This window comes from Delphinus delphis, chromosome 2 (genome assembly GCF_949987515.2).
Source record: "Delphinus delphis chromosome 2, mDelDel1.2, whole genome shotgun sequence".
Classification (NCBI taxonomy): domain Eukaryota; kingdom Metazoa; phylum Chordata; class Mammalia; order Artiodactyla; family Delphinidae; genus Delphinus; species Delphinus delphis.
The window spans coordinates 131,333,337-131,349,055 of record NC_082684.1 but is presented as its reverse complement, the minus strand read 5'-3'; the positions used below and the strand labels follow the sequence as shown (position 1 = coordinate 131,349,055).

Sequence of the window (15,719 nt, the reverse complement as noted above, 5' to 3'; positions counted from 1 at the left end):
TTCATCAATGGTTGTTCTGTAGATAGTTGTGATTTTGTTGTGCTTGTGAGAGGAGGTGAGCTCAGGGTCTTTCTACTCCACCATCTTGGTTGTTTTCCTTATTATTCTGATTTTATAGATAAGAAACAAACTTAGTGGAGCTCAGTCACATGATTTCAAGTGACAGGGCCATGACTCAAGTGCAGGGCCTCCATCTCCCCTTCTCACAGTCTTTCCACTTGTACCTTTCTCCCTCTTCCAGAAAATGATAGCAAAAACTCCTTGCTTGAACATTTTAAATGTAATCTTGCCTCACTTTATAAATGTCCTAAATTCAGCAAGTATATTACAGAAACCAATAGTGAGAAACTGTCATCTCAATTAACTGCTAGGTAACAAAATGTATATAATAACTGGCTTTGTTTTATATATTAGATCATATTTGGATCAGCTCCTGACATCAATGTACTGACCTAAAGCATTTTAAAAGCTCTACATTGTACTTCCTTTCAGATTTCATGTATATGAAAGATGGGAAGTAGAACAAGAGCAGCAGCCTGGGGAAAACTCATACAAAAGAAAGGACTTAAAGGAATTGAGTCAAATAAATGGTACTAAGCAAAGGTGGTACACTGTACAAAACTGGGGAAATTGGTCACTAAGTTCCAAAATGAAGCAAGTGAAACTCCACCAAGGAAAAAATCAAGTGCCAGATGCATTTAAATTAAGTCTTCTTGTGTAAGGAAAACATACGTGTCAGAGTGTCAAAGGAGGAGGTAGCCAACTAGAGTGTTAGTTACTAGGGAAGAGTTACCATTACTCAGGAAAAAATTCATCTCGGATCCTGCAGTTTGGGATAAAAGCCAGAAGAATTACTGCCTGGCTCTTTTCCCTCCATGTACCAAAACAGAGCAACCTGTATTTAGAAGAAAACCTGTCCCCCACGACGCAGGCTAGGACAAGTTTCTCTGCCCTTGGCCATGCTTCCCTTGCCAGCTCACACTCTAGCTCTCCACAGCTACTGCCTCAGTCTTCGTTCCACAAACCTGTGAAGCCCTCACCTCCTCCCACACTCTCCAACTTCAGAGAGAAAATAGGAACTGTCATGAACTTCAACTTTCCTGACACCAAATCTACAAATCTAACTATATCTATACCCACCTTTGAGCCTTCCTCACGCCTATCGCATTGACCCTCATAGCTATGGCTAATGCCTTCACCTGTGCACAGGGATTTTTATGCAGACAGTTCCTTCACACACAGCAGCAGCAGCAGCAGGACCCTCTCTCTACTGGCTCTTTTCCATCAGCATTTAGATGTACATATGTATTAAATCTCCCCATCTTTAAAAATAAATAAAAGCATGACCTCATGTCTCTCTCTAGATATTGACCTTTTGCTTTCTTCCTCTTTACAGCCAGATCTAAAGTGTCAGTTTCTCACCTCCTGCCCACTTCTCAACCCACGGTAATCTAGACTCTGTGCCCACCACTCTACAAAAAATTCTCAACAAGAGCACTAATGGTTCTCATTTTACTAGTCCTCCTAGCAACATTAAACCCTCCTTTTCAAACCACTCTTCCTTTAATTGATGTGATACCTAGTTTTTCTAGTACTTCCTTGACCACTCTTTCTTACTTGCCAGTTTCTTGTCTATTTGCTGCAGATTCTCAGGTTTTTGTTCCCAAATCCCTTTTCTCATTCTGTACACACTTCCTAGGCTCTCCCATCCTTTCCCCAGGCCAGTGATAGATTTGGGCATATCAGACCTATACTTCTTTCCTGACCTCTGCCAAACTTCTACCTGAATATCCATTTACCAGCCTACATCTTCCCTTGGATATTTCACAGGCAACTCAAACCCAACAAATCCCAAAGCTCAACTCATCTTTCCCCATCAAATCTGCTCTATCAGTATTTCTACCTCAGGAAATGGCACCACTGCCCCACCCAATTCTAGCCAGAAATCTAGGAGTCATCCTTTACTTGTCTCTCTCTCACACACTTCACATTTCCCAATCTCCTAGTCGTGTTGATTCTACATCTTGAATATCCTTAACTCCATGGATTTCTCTCACCAATGCCACCACTGTCATCCGGGCAACCATCATCTCTCATCTGGACTGCCACAATATCTTGTAAAGTAGTCCTCCAGTATTCACACATATTGTCCATCCCCCAGTCGGTTTCATATCCTGCCAATATCTTTAATAAAGCTCTGCACAATCTGGCCTCTTCCTGCTTCTCTTGCCTCTCTATGAGCTAGATCCCTCTTGCCCTATTTTATTGTTCCCCAACTCTGCAGACCTTCTTTTAGTTCCTCCAGCAGAGCACATTCTTTTCTCCCCTTAAAGCCTTCCTACTTGCTGTTCTCTCCCCCTCTAACTCTCCAGCACTCTTCATCAGGGAAATTCCTATGGAATCTCTTCCTCAGGGAAATCTTCCCTGATGCACCAGACTAATTTGCTTTCCTTGTTAAACAATACCCTAGAATCATGAACCCTTCCAGTGTGCCCAAATCACCTATAATTTTTGGTGGTGTAAAATTATAGGTGATTTATAGTGGCAAGATTTTCCAGTCTTGCCACTAAACTAGAAGCCCTGGAGGCCAGGGACGATGTCTCATCACCACTGAATCCATGCTGCTTAGTATAGTGCCTGGCGCATAGACACTGGTTATTATTCGTTGAATAACTAAATACAAATATAGAAGCAATTTATCCAAAAAAAGCCCATCTTTCCATGGTATTAAAGCAGAAATCAAAATGCCCTGTTAATCAGCGTAACTTTTCAGGCTTGCATAATACCAAGCTATTGTTGGGGGAGGGTTTGACAAACTTAAGCAACCTGACAGAGAACAAGGAACTCGCTAAACATGTAACTCTAACCATGGACATCTCTTCAACTTATCTGCTGATTTTTTAGAGATTTTCACATTTTACATAGTTATAATCCATGCATAAGCACTATTTTAATTCTGCTTTTTACAAATTTCCTCCCTTAATCATTGTCTACTTGTTATGTTTAATGGTAACCTGGGGTTACAACAGGTTAATAGGTCATAACTTTCATAGTCGTTTCCTCCCCAAAGTTAGGGTTTTTTTTTTTTGGTTAGTTCCGATGTTGTTATGAATGGCATTGCTGCAAACACTCTTCATAAACAACTTTTTCATTCCAAATTATCTCCTTGAGGAATACAAAAGTGGAGTTGAGACATCAAAGCATATGAGCAATTTATTTCCCTTCATATAGATATCCAGAGAGTTCTCAAAAGAGAATCAATGTGCAAGTACCATTAATAATGTATAATAAAAACCTATGTTTAGGGCTTCCCTGGTGGCGCAGTGGTTGAGAGTCTGCCTGCCAATGCAGGGGACACGGGTTCGTGCCCCTGTCCGGGAAGATCCTACATGCCGCGGAGCGGCTGGGCCCGTGAGCCATGGCCACTGAGCCTGCGTGTCCAGAGCCTGTGCTCCACAACGGGAGAGGCCACAACAGTGAGAGGCCCGCGTACCGCAAAAAAAAAAAAAAAAAAAAAAAAAATCTATGTTTAATTCTGTGTAGCCATACCAACACTGGGTTTTATACTTATTTAAGTTTAAATTTTCTTGAAGTTTAATAGATAATAACTAACATTTATTGAGCTCTTTCTATGTGTCAGGGACTTATAAGGATTTGATGTAAATTTCCAACTTAATAATAACCATAAAGCTCTAAGGTAGATGCTACTACTCTCCCCCTTTTAGAGATGAGAAGACTAAAGCTTAGAGTTGCCCAAGTGAATTAATGAGGTTTAAATGTAGATGTGCTGATTCCAGAACCTCTGCTCTTAACCACTGTGATACACTGCTGTATGGTTTGTTAGTGGTAATGCTTTTTTTTCTGTTTTATTTACCCAAAAGGAAAAACTACTATTAAAAACAAAAACTGAATGTAGCTTTTCTGACTTCAGGAGTGTCGCATAATTTATTGCTAGAGAGCTTGTTGTTTTGTTGAAGTAAATATCTTGATGGACCTTTTTGGTTGAGAAAGGTCAACTCTCTGGGTTTAGCCTAAGTGGGCCAGGAGGATACAAAGAGAGATCAGTTACTCCAAATAATAAGATGAAAGAAATCTGAATTTTCATTGGATGCCCTAGAAAAAGAGAATGAGGCCTAGGAAAGAAAGTAGAGGGAGGTTGGTAAAAAGAACTGAGATGGGATACATGCCAGAAACACGGCAGGAGGCAGGGGCCTACTGGAGGACATGGCTGGTGAGAAGTTTCCTGAGAGAATGGCTGTCACATTGCTATAAGCAGTCATGTGTGCACTGAATTTGAAGTTTTCGGCTTTGTGCCATAGCCTTCCATTAACTCTAAATCTTTCATGCAATTTGGATACATCTGATTATCTTGGTGGTGGATCATTTGGAGGAATGAAGGATGAGGAGTGGCACATCATGGGCAAGAAGGCAATAGCTAAAGGAACAGGAGACAGTAGACAAGCAGACTGCATAGTGGTCTAACCCAGGAGACACAGAAGCAACCTTGGAAACTCTTGCAGAAATTGAGTCTCAGGACTGACCATAGTGGTTGGAAATGGGGCTCGGGCCATTTTTGTACTGAAAGAATAACCCTAAACATTAAATTGTTTGGAGTTGTCCAGGTTAGAAACTTCTGGGTTATAGTCAAGTGGGAAAGAAATTTTGTTGAGCCACAGTAAAAGAAATGTGGTTTATTAGCAGCATTTGTCAGTCTCCTCCTTGCCGTATGGGAATTACCTTCCAGAACACCAGACTCTTCTGGGTTTCCTTGTGCTTTATCAGGCACTCATCAGTTTCCTTTGCTAGTTCCTCCTTTTCTTCCTGATCTCTTGATCACAGTGTGCCACAGGGCTCAGTCATCCATACTTTCCTCTATCAACGGACACTCAGTCCTTGGTGATCTCATCCAGTCTCTTGCTACTACATACCGTCCATCTGTTGACAGTTCCCAGATTTGTATTTCCTAGACTTCTCTCCTGAACTCCAGACACATATATCTATTGCCCACTTGACATCCCCACTTATACGTCTAAAACTCATCTCAAACTTTACATGTTCAATGGTACATTTCTGATCGTCCTCCCAAAAAATACACCACTCATGGCTTTCTTCATGTCAGTTGATGGCAGCTCTGTCCATCCTCTCAAGCCATAAAACATGAGTCATCCTTTATGACTCTTTTTCTGTTATCCTCCATCTCTAATTTGACAGGAAATTCTGTTGTTTTTACCATCAGAATATATCCAGAATCTGCCCATTTCCACCATCTCTGCTTCTACCACCTGAGTCAGAGCCTCTGTCATCTCTCAACACAATCACCCCAAAGTCTCCTAACTGACCTCCCTGCTTCCACCTTTGCCTGCCTCACAGCCAACGAAGATCCTTTTAAAGCCTATATAATTAAAGCGTATTATTCACTCCTTTGTCTCTCATTTCATTCAGAGTAAAAGCCAAAGTTTTTACGGTGGTCTTATCTGATCTTCACTGATTCCTGCTTTAGAGAAAGATACATCTTGGTAAATCATAGTTCTTCGTTGCAGGCCAGGCTGTATCCATCCACTCTACCAACTGCCAAAAACAAAATGTTAAAAAGGTGAATGCAAGCCTAGCAAAATTACAGATCAGTAGCTTTTCTGCCTGTGGACAGATTGGACATTCCTTATTCAAAGCAGTGGTTGAGTAAGATGTGACTTGGGGGTGAGCGGGTAGAGAGAGAAATCCTGATATCAGCCACTTTCTTGCTAATGAGCACATTATCTGTAGTTTTGGTGTATCCTCTAGAGGTTTCTAATATGCAGAATGATCTACTTCTGAGCCTCTTTAGGCCATTAAGTTTAGGCCATTAAGTTCTTTGGCATTGATGACGAATTTCCTGTGGCAAGGAAATCATTTTTACTTTTGTCAGCTATTCTAAAAGTCAGTAGATTGATGCAGTTGGTTCTGAAAATACCTGCCAACATTCTGAGGTCCAAGCCCTTACCTCCTGCCTTCTGGACTAATGATTCTCAATCATGGGCCACTGTGTCCCCCAGGGGACATTTGGCAATGTCTGGAGATGTTTTTGGTTGTCACAGCTAAGGGTGGGAGGTGCTGCTGGCATCAGGTGGGCCAAGGATGTGGCCGAGCACCCACCAATGCACAGGACAAACCCCCCATAACAAAGGATTACGCAGCCCAAAATGGCAGTAGTGCTGAGGTTGAGAAACCGCCATCTAGACTATTCTGGCAGACTTTTAATCTACCTTGTGCCCCGTTGCCAAACCAGCATTCCTAAACCATCACGCTTATCCATCACTCCTAAGTTCCAGTAGCCCCCATGGCTCTTCATTGCCTGAAAGATCAAGTCTCTCCTTCTCATCCTGGCGTTTAGATCCCGAGGTGTTTTGCACACTTAACGTATCCATTCCCTAGCAGGGACTCTGCTTCTCCTAAGCTTTCATTGGCACCATCCTTCGCACTACCATCCTTTTACTGACGTTAACCCCCCAAACACAACCGGTGAGGACCCTCCCCACAGCTCTCCTCTGATCCAACTCTTACCCTCTGAAGTCCACACGTGTGGCACACCCCTTGCCACTGAGTCAGTCTATGCCACTCCCTTCTGTACATATCAGGGCTCACATGTCTACACTGTTATACAGCTATTCCCTCTATCTTGTCTCCTCAATAAACTCTTTGAAGGGGTCCATATTGTATTTCTGGCCTATCGATCTCAGTTTCCACCGCGTAAGGTGTGAAAACCATATTGTCGTATTGAGAGTTCCTTGTTGTGAGAGTCAAATGAGCATAAAAAGTACCTTGCATAGGGCCTGGTACCCAGTTTATTGCTCAGAAAATTACAGAATCATAGTATCTATAGAAGCATACATGCAGGAGTCCATAGCAAGTGCTTAATAAATCTTTTAAATGTAATTACAGACTGGAGAGAGCATGCATTCAGACCAGCCTGGTATTTGGAACTAACAGCAAAGAAAAACTTCCATCAGAAATCCTACACCAATTAACACTCCTTCATGCTAGAGTGAATCCAGGAGCAGTGGGTGTCACATTTTCCCAAAGTGGAGCCTAAGCCAACCTTTCTGCATTTAACAAGTTAATGAACAGCTTGTGAGTAACACTTTGCCCACTCTGGCCCAATTTAGAAGGCTGCCAAAAGGATAAGATGTCAATATGCCACTCTCTGCTTTGCCGCGGTGCCAGCTGCATCCTGCCTAAGTGCTTCTGCCCTCAGCCACTGGAGAGCACGATGTCCTTAGAGAAGGCGGCACCAGTAGGATGAGGCTGCAGCGCGGGCCTGGCCTTTCCCCAGGCGGAAGAGAGCCTTGTCTCAGATCCTGTGAGAGAAGTGAGTGGGGCATGGTATTCTGAGCAGCCCAGGTTTGGCTTTGGGCCAGGCACTGAGTGGCAAACAAGAAGGAACACATTCCGGGAAGGCAAGGAGCCCTGCCAACGCGAAGGAGGACCAGCCAGCAGGGCCTGCTGGGCGCCAGGTGCTCCTTGGCTCTGTGGAGGTCAGGCACACAGAGGATAAACTCGGGTTTCTCTGGATTATCGTTTCAGAGGCTTAAACGCCTCCCTCCCCCTCACTTTCATGGGCAAAGCGTATGTAGCCATGTAACCGTTAAATTTGAATCCTCTCTGCTCTGGGGTCCAGCCCCTTATCTCTAAATGAAGAGAGGAGGAGAAAGAGTGAAATCACACCTTGCAGAATCCAGGTTTCTGCAATTCTGTGCCCTGGGTAAGAGAAGATACTACTGACAACAAGGGCAGAGCCGGGGAAAGCCTGGGGTTTCTGTGCCCCTGTTGGAAGCTGAGCTCCCCACTCACCCCCAGAGCCCACACCACACACACACCACACACACACACCACACACCACACACACACACCACACACATACCCCCCACACACCACACACACCACACACGCACCACACACACCACACACATACCCCACACACACCACACACACACACACCACACACCACACACCACACACACACCACGCATGCACCACACACACACACACCCTACACCACACACACCCACACCACACACACCCACACCACACACACACCACACTTGTTCTTCACACCAGCCACTTCTGCCTTCTGACTGACCAGACCTCAGGAGATCTTCTGAGTCCTTGGGAATGCTTTCCTCTCATAATCACCTCAGGCCTTTCCCCTGGGGTATGATAGAAGAGGGGAGAGGAGAGAAAGAACCAAAGGGCACCGGGGAGAAATGGCCTTGGGAGCCTGCCCAGCTTCCCTTCTGCCACTGCCAGGGCCTGGGGACAGCGGGTGGGGGGCGGGGGGGGGGCCCTTTGAGAAAGAAGAGCGAAGTCTGTCCCTCACTGCCTTGGCTTCAGTTCCTGCTGGACTTTGCTGCCACCTAGTGGCCCAGTGGCATCTCACCTTCCCCCCACCCCCACCCCCACCCCCCCAGATTGAGATCTGCCTAGGGATCTGGCCTGTCCCAGCCTGAGGCTGACAGGAGAGCCTTCTCTGAAAAGCTTCTCTGCCCTAGGATGCCCTGATTCTGCAGTGCAGCCGCTAGGAGAGAGGAGCAGCACAGGGTCACCACCTCACCTAGCTCGATAGGTGTCCTAACAGCATGGCCACCAGGTGAGAGGGCCAGGGCTGGCTGGGTGGGCGCCTGGGAGTGGGGGCAGTTTCTTACTCCCAGGATGTCTCTGGTGAGATGCAGTTCTCCCAGAGCCCCCCTCACTCCTGAATGCCTTTTTCACGAGAACTTCTGCCCACTCTCACGACTCTCCCTCATCTGGCTAAAGCCCATGTTGCAAACTGAGGCTCCCACATAAAATATATATACCTCCGTTTCTCCAAGTTTAGGGCTGTTGTTTCTCCCTTATAAAGTTAGCTCAACTTAAAAAATATGATATGCCCTCACTGTGATGCTGCTGCTATGAACCACTCCCTGGGAATAGTGAAAAGGAGGTGTGTGATAGTATGTAGAAATTCAGCCATATTTTTCTGCATATTACATCCACGTGTTTATTTCCTCTAGCAAAAGAAAGCACTTGGTTTCAGTAACCACTGATTCTGCCAGCTCCAAACTTTCAGACCTGAGCTGCAGTACCCAGGGAATGTATAAAATTCAAATTCCCTTCTCCTGCCTACCTCTCCAACCTCTTATTTTTTTTATTGTGGCAAAATACATATAAAATTTATCATCTTAATCTTTTTTTAATTTATTTTTGGCTGTGTTGGGTCTTCGTTGCTGTGCGCGGGCTTTCTCTAGTTGTGGCGAGTGGGGGCTACTCTTCGTTGCGGTGCGCGGACTTCTCACTGCGGTGGCTTCTCTTGTGGAGCATGGGCTCTAGGTGTGTGGGCTCAGTAGTTGTGGCACGCAGGCTCAGTAGTTGTGGCTCACGGGCTGTAGAGCGCAGGCTCAGTAGTTGTGATGCACGGGCCTAGCCGCTCCGTGGCATGTGGGATCTTCCTGGACCAGGGCTCGAACCCGTGTCCCCTTCATTGGCAGGCAGATTCTTAACCACTGCGCCACCAGGGAAGCCTTATCATCTTAATCATTTTTAAGTGTATAGTTCCAGTGTGAGGTACATTCACATTATTGTCCAACAATCATCACCATCTCCAGAACTCTGTTTATCTTGCAAAACTGAAACTGTACACATTAAACAATAACTCCCATTTCCCTTCCCCATAGCTCCTGGCAACCACCATTCTGCTTTCTGTTTCTATGAATCTGACTACCATAGGTACCTCATATATGTAGAGTCATACAGCATTTGTCTTTTAGTGACTGGCTCACTTCACTTAGCATAATGTCTTCAAGGTTTATCCATGTTGTAGCATATGTCAAGACTTTCTTTCTTTTGAAGGTTGAATAATATTCCATTGCATGTATACACCAAATTTTGTTTATCCATTCACCTCTCGATAGATACTTGGGTTGCTTCCACCTTTTGGCTGATTGTGACTGACACTGCTATGAACATGGGTGTACAGATAGCTCTTCAAGCCCTTATTTTCCATTCTTGTGGGCGTATACGCAGAATTGGAATTACTGGATCATGTGGTAATCGTTTTTAATTTTTTGAAGAACTGCCATACTGTTTTCCACAGTGGCTGCACCATTTTACATTCCTACCAATAGTGCATAAGGGTTCCAATTTCTCCACATCCTCAGTAACACTTTTGTTTTCCATTTCTTTGATAGTAGCCATCCTAATGGATATGAAGTGGTATCTAATTGTGGTTTTGATTTGCATTTCCCTAATGACCAGTGATGTTGAAATATCTATTCAAGTCCTTTACCGACTTTTAAACAGGTTGTTTTGTTGTTGCTGAGTTGCCCTTTCCAACCTCTTTTCATGTCACTCTCCCACTGACTAGTATCCTAGATTTGTGCAGATGGTCTCTCTGTTCCACAGAGACATATGTGTTCTTTCCTACCTTTCACAGTTGCCGACCCTTTTCCCAGTTCCTTCCATGACTGGCTCCTCATCCTTTAAGCACCAGCTTAAATCTCACTTCAGAGAACATTTCTTGACCACCCATCCAAAGCCACCTCCCTGTTTACTGTATCTTGTATCACCGTTTCTTTCCTTCATGGAACTTAACCACAATCTGGAATTACCTTGTTTGTTCACGATTTACTTGGAACTTATGTTTACGTGGAATGCAAGTGCCATGGGGGATGCAGAGATATTGCCTGACATGTTCACTGCTCTCTCCTCAGTGCCTAGCTTAGTACCAGCTCATAGTGTGGGCTCAGCATTTACTGAACGAACGAATCACTACTAGAGGGGGCCTCCCAGACAGAAAGTAAGGTGACGTGGCCCAAATTGGAATTTAACCTCCATAATCTAGGCTTGATGTCATAGAAAAGGACACAGGGGTTTTCTAGCTCTGAGTTCCAGACTTTAATTCCTGAGTCAGGAGCACAGTACTAGTTGAACCAGGGACACTGCTTTGGAGTTGCCCAGGAGAAACAGGGAAGCATTCTCAGTGTCCATCCAACAGAGGGAGGAGGCTATGGTGGTGTGCTGTGGCCATCCTTACCATTCCCCATATGCCTGAAGTATGAGTCAGCTCAGCTAAAGTCCTGTGAGATGTGCAAAGTACTTGGGATTCTGGGAATGACTTTGGCTCCGTTAGTCTCCTTCGTGCCAAATATGTCAGTAAAGAGCACTTTTAATGAGTAGTCAAAAGATAAAAGTGAACTTCCCATACCACGGGACACTAGAAAAATCGGATTTTTTATTTAAAAATATTTTCAACGCCATAGTGGAACAACTGAAGGATAGTTGAACCAAATTCTCAGGGAATTAGAGGAGCATCCTCCAATGCAAGCAGGTTGTATAAATACACATGGTTTATAAATGAGCACAACAGAAGGTACGCTGGCCAGAGGACCGGACTGGGGGACAGAAGGGAGAAACAGAGGGCCCTCCAAGAGGGACAGGCACACACTCCTATCGCTCAAAGCCCTGGACCCCAAGAGGGCCTCCAAAGCCACCTACTCTACTGCACGCCTCTTGCCGTCTCTGAGCCTGGGGCATGCAGACTGGAGACTTGGCACCTCTCATGGCCTCTGGCTCAACCCAGCAAGTCTCAGAGAATGGACCTGTTCTCCCTGCCCTTCAGCAAGGACCAGGGAGGGGAGGTGCTGGGACAAGTAGGATTATTTCCCTGAAAATCTGATTGGAAGGAAGTGATTAAGGGGGCTGGTTCCCAAAAAAGGACGGGCATTCATCTGGTGTGGCAATGTGGGGAGAATGGAGCAGTGAGTTTCTCCTGAGACATACAGATTTAGTGCAGGTATCCCACAAGGCCAGGCTCTAAGCCAAATCCTAGAACCTGGGATGGGGAGAGAATGAAGAGACCTCCAGTCTGAGTTTAGGAAGTTGTCACCTCCTGTCAGTCCCTCCAGACTTCAGTTGGGTTTGTCATAAATAGCTCCACAGTAAATAACTTCCACCTGGATTTCTCCCTAGTTAACCTCTCAGATGTCTGAAGAGGGAAAAAGTGGCTCCTTCTGACACCACCCACCCCATCGCCACTGACTTTCCCTGATACGTCTGGCCTCCTCACTAAGCCCTTTCCAGAACCTACAAAGGCACTCTCTTAGCATTTCGGAGTCCCAGAGAAGACAGGCCAGAGTTTTAAGGCACAGAGAAGCTTTTAGAATTGAGGAGACCTTGACAGAGAAAGAAGAATCTCTAAGGCAAAGCCACTACCATGTCCACTCTTCCTATCCTCTACCTCTCTTGTCCCCAAAGGTATCAGACAGACCCCCTTGGCCTGGTCCCTGCACTGTCCCAGGCCCACCTTGGACACCTCCATTATACTCATGGAGAACAGAGCCCGTGGAGTGGAGGACCCTCCTGCATGGCCTGCAGGTGACATGGTGAGCTCTGCCCTGTGGTGGCCCAGCACCATCGTGCCCAGTGCCCAGCCAAGCCCGACAGGCTGCCATTGGCCACACCCAAAATCCAGGCAGTCAGGCAGAGAGTACAAAGCAAGCCCTCAGATCAAAGCCACTGCCCCTCCCATCCCCCACTTCCCACCTGGGGCACCTTGGAAATGTTTGAGCACACCAGGGAAAGATCCAGTACCTGGTCTGCGACCACAGTGGTCAAAAGGCCCTGCTCCACCTGTCTCACCAGGAAATAGCAGCTGAGGACACAGAAATGCTGGACCTCTATTCTCCTTCACAGCCACTGCCACAGTCCCCGGCTGCAGGTAGTGTCCTCTCAGATTCAGCCAGCCTCCTCATGAGGGGCCAGAACAGAGCCTCTGCACAGAGTGTGAACACTCCTCTTGCTGGAATCCTGGCCACAGGCCCTCCTCTCCTCATTCATAGCTTACCTCACTCCCTCCAGTCTGCCCTGCATGGGTACCTGGCTGACGGCAGAGAAGTCCTTTGGGCCCCATATCAGGGACTCTCAGGTGTCCAAGTGAGAGCACAGTATGCTGGGAGAGAGCGAAGGCCACACTGGTGGTTTGGGTTCTGGCCTCTGTCCCACCACTGGAGTGAGCCAAGTGACAGGTATCAAAGCGTGGCCGTTGTCCCTTGCAGCGGCCCCACGTGCTCTTCCTGTATGTCAGAGCTGTTTCCAAGGAACAAGTTAAAATATTCTTTTCATTTAAGTGGTTGCTGTGGCTTAGTGTACAGAATTCCTCAGCTAGATCCAAAAATCTGGCTTTTTGTCCGAGTCCCCAAATTGTAGGAGCTTTGTAAACAGGTACTAAAGATCACTCATTAAAGGAGGGAGAAGAGTTGGGGGGAGGAGAAGGGATCCGGAATATTTTCTTTCAGACTCAGTCTCAGCACAGCAGCAGCATAAACCAAGCAGACTGTTGGTGGCACCTTAGCACCCAGAGCATTCTTCTCGGAGGAGTGGGGACAAAGGCCAAGTGGCTGTTACCTGCACACAGGAGAGATGACCAGGTCAGACAAAGGGCCTAGAAGGCAGACAGATGAGTCAGTGAAGACTTTGTCCACCCATGAGAGGGGGTCCAGGTGGGATCTGTGTACCCTGCCCAACCTTGCTGAGGGCCATCAAGCCAGCTCAAGGGCAAGGCCAAGACCAGCCAGACTAACAAGCAGCCTGGCCATAGGTTTTGGCTGCTGTCCTTAACCCTCAATCCCAGAAGCATGAGAAAGAGAAAAGGCATCACCTGTGCCCAGGGACTGAGCCGCCCCAATTCAGGGAGCATAACTGCTGTTCTAGCCGGGAGATGCGGAACGCCAGGTACGATGAAGACATGACCAAGAAGCAGATCCTGGAGAAAGAAGGGTAAGGAGGAATTGAATCTCTCTTCTAGAAACGGGGCATTTTTACAGAATCCCCAAAAATAGGAGTGGGACTAAGCTAGTTCCTGCAGTTGGAAGAATTAAAGACCCCTCTGCCTGCAGTTACGTTCTAGACCTAGGCATCTTTTTTCCCAGAGGCCACATGGGGGTTCTGAGACTCGTCCCCATGGAGGTGTCCTTGAAGCCCAGCAGGAGTTCTGGATCCTTCAGCTGAGCCCACCTTCCCTCTGATCAGCCACCTTGGTCCTACACCCCCTCTGCAAGGCCACTAAGATTACCCCCTAAGGCGGTAGCCCTTCCCCCAGCAAGTGCTGAGGTTGACAGTCAAAACCCAGCCAGCAGAGCCAGAGGAAGGTGATGAGGTAAGGTGAGGGAATCCAGGGGCTGGCTCTTCATAAAACATCCCACCATGCTCACTGCTCTACTTAGGCAGAATTACAGACAAGCCTGGGCTTCCAGAAAACACCCCAATGGCGGGCAGCAGGAAGGCCATGGCTCTCCCTTAGTCTATCTGATGGGCCTCTCAGATTTTGCCAACCCTCCTCCTCCCCAATCCTGTGCAACTTTTTCTTTCTTCAACAGTTTCATGTCTTGCCCCTCTCCACAGCCTTAACCCTAAATTACAGGGTTGTAAGGATGAAAACTGGAAAGACTTTATCTTGCTCTAGAAGAGCCTGCTGCACGGCTGCCAGATGCCACCCGGGAACTTGCAGTTGACTCAGAACCTTCCCCTCACTCTGGACACTGACCTCCCCACACACCAAGGCCCTGGCTCTAAACACTCAGACACCCACCACCCTCCATACAGCCACCTACAGCACGAGGAAGACCTTCAGGAGCCCGTGATCCCAGAGCCTCTGCTCCCCGTTGCTCTTGGGCTCGTCCTCCAGCCTCTTCTCCTCATAGTCAGCGTTCTCTGCAACAGGACGGCGTTAGGCATCTTCCTGGGCAGAAGGCAGGACCCCAGCCCACTCCCCCGCCCGTGTTCTCTGGAGCCGCTTGGGCTCTTGGCTTTCCCTTATGGATTTGGAGAAAGAAAGAAACAGCTCTCAGAAGCCCTGCTGGCTGTGATGACCTCTTTTTGCAGAAGTGGGAGGCGGGAAAGCCTGGTCTTTGCAAGCAGTTGCCATGGACAAGCACGCTGAACTCACCAGACCCCGGAGGCTTCCTGGAGGGGAAGAAGTCATCCGTGGATGCCCGAGGGATACAAGGGATATTGTCTGGGAGGGACAGGGACCTGGAGGCAGGGCACACTTTTCTCCACTTCATCTCAGGGATGAGGACTTCCTGCAGAGAAGGCAGGAGAAGCTGTCTCCCATGGCCCTTGGGACCTCACTTGCCCTAAGGGGTTCACGCTAGATTTATCAAAGGCTTTCCAGATATTATCAATATGGATGCCTAGCAAGCATGAAAGCGGGTGCCCAGAAGCGGGGAAACCACTGCCATAGCAATCACATGTCTCATCTGCTCCCTTGCTGTGAGCAGCCACTCTTCCAGGGAATGGTGTCTTTGAAGACTGCTAGTGTAGAACCACAGTGGAATCTAAGACATGAGCCATCCCAGGTGCGTGTTCAGACCGGCTGAGTCCAAGACAGCTTGGCACTGTATATCTTAGACGGAACAAGTTGTGACTCCTGCTAATCTGGGCTCTAACCCTGTGTCACTAACCTTGACTTAAGGTCCCCATCAATAAAAAGGGGAACACCGCCTTCCATCCCCTGCATGGCATTGTGCGTATTGTATGCTTGGCTAAACGTTTAATAGTTACTGAAGTAGACTTCAAACACCCTGGGGTCATTTCCACCCCCCACCCCTGCTCTAGAAACTGCTTACCCAGGATCCCAGGAGCAAAAGAAACAGCTGGGACCTTGGCCAATCTAAAAGGATCCTGCCTCGGTTCTGACTGCCTTCAGCACT

At 47.0% G+C, this 15,719-nt stretch overlaps 2 protein-coding genes across 3 annotated transcripts in view; one reads left to right on the top strand and one right to left on the bottom strand.

Moving 5' to 3' along the window:
* The window catches only part of SENP8 (SUMO peptidase family member, NEDD8 specific), a 48,720-nt gene extending 33,901 nt beyond the window's left edge, over positions 1–14,819 (top strand). Inside the window, exons 2-4 of one of the 2 annotated variants that reach the window (XR_009518457.1) lie at positions 12,265–12,392; positions 13,607–13,785; positions 14,410–14,819. The gene's annotated coding sequence lies outside the window, so the exon portion shown is untranslated. Of the gene's footprint in view, positions 1–6,918; positions 7,188–12,264; positions 12,393–13,606; positions 13,786–14,409 lie in introns of those variants that run through there. The other variant, XR_009518458.1, reaches the window with a different exon arrangement.
* Positions 13,611–15,719, bottom strand: part of GRAMD2A (GRAM domain containing 2A) — a 32,997-nt gene continuing 30,888 nt past the window's right edge. Inside the window, exons 9-11 of the mRNA XM_060005676.1 lie at positions 14,954–15,089; positions 14,619–14,718; positions 13,611–13,771 (exon numbers count right to left, since the gene is read on the bottom strand). Coding sequence (XP_059861659.1) covers positions 13,663–13,771; positions 14,619–14,718; positions 14,954–15,089 — 345 coding nt within the window. The 3' untranslated portion in view covers positions 13,611–13,662. The remainder of the gene's footprint in view (positions 13,772–14,618; positions 14,719–14,953; positions 15,090–15,719) is intronic.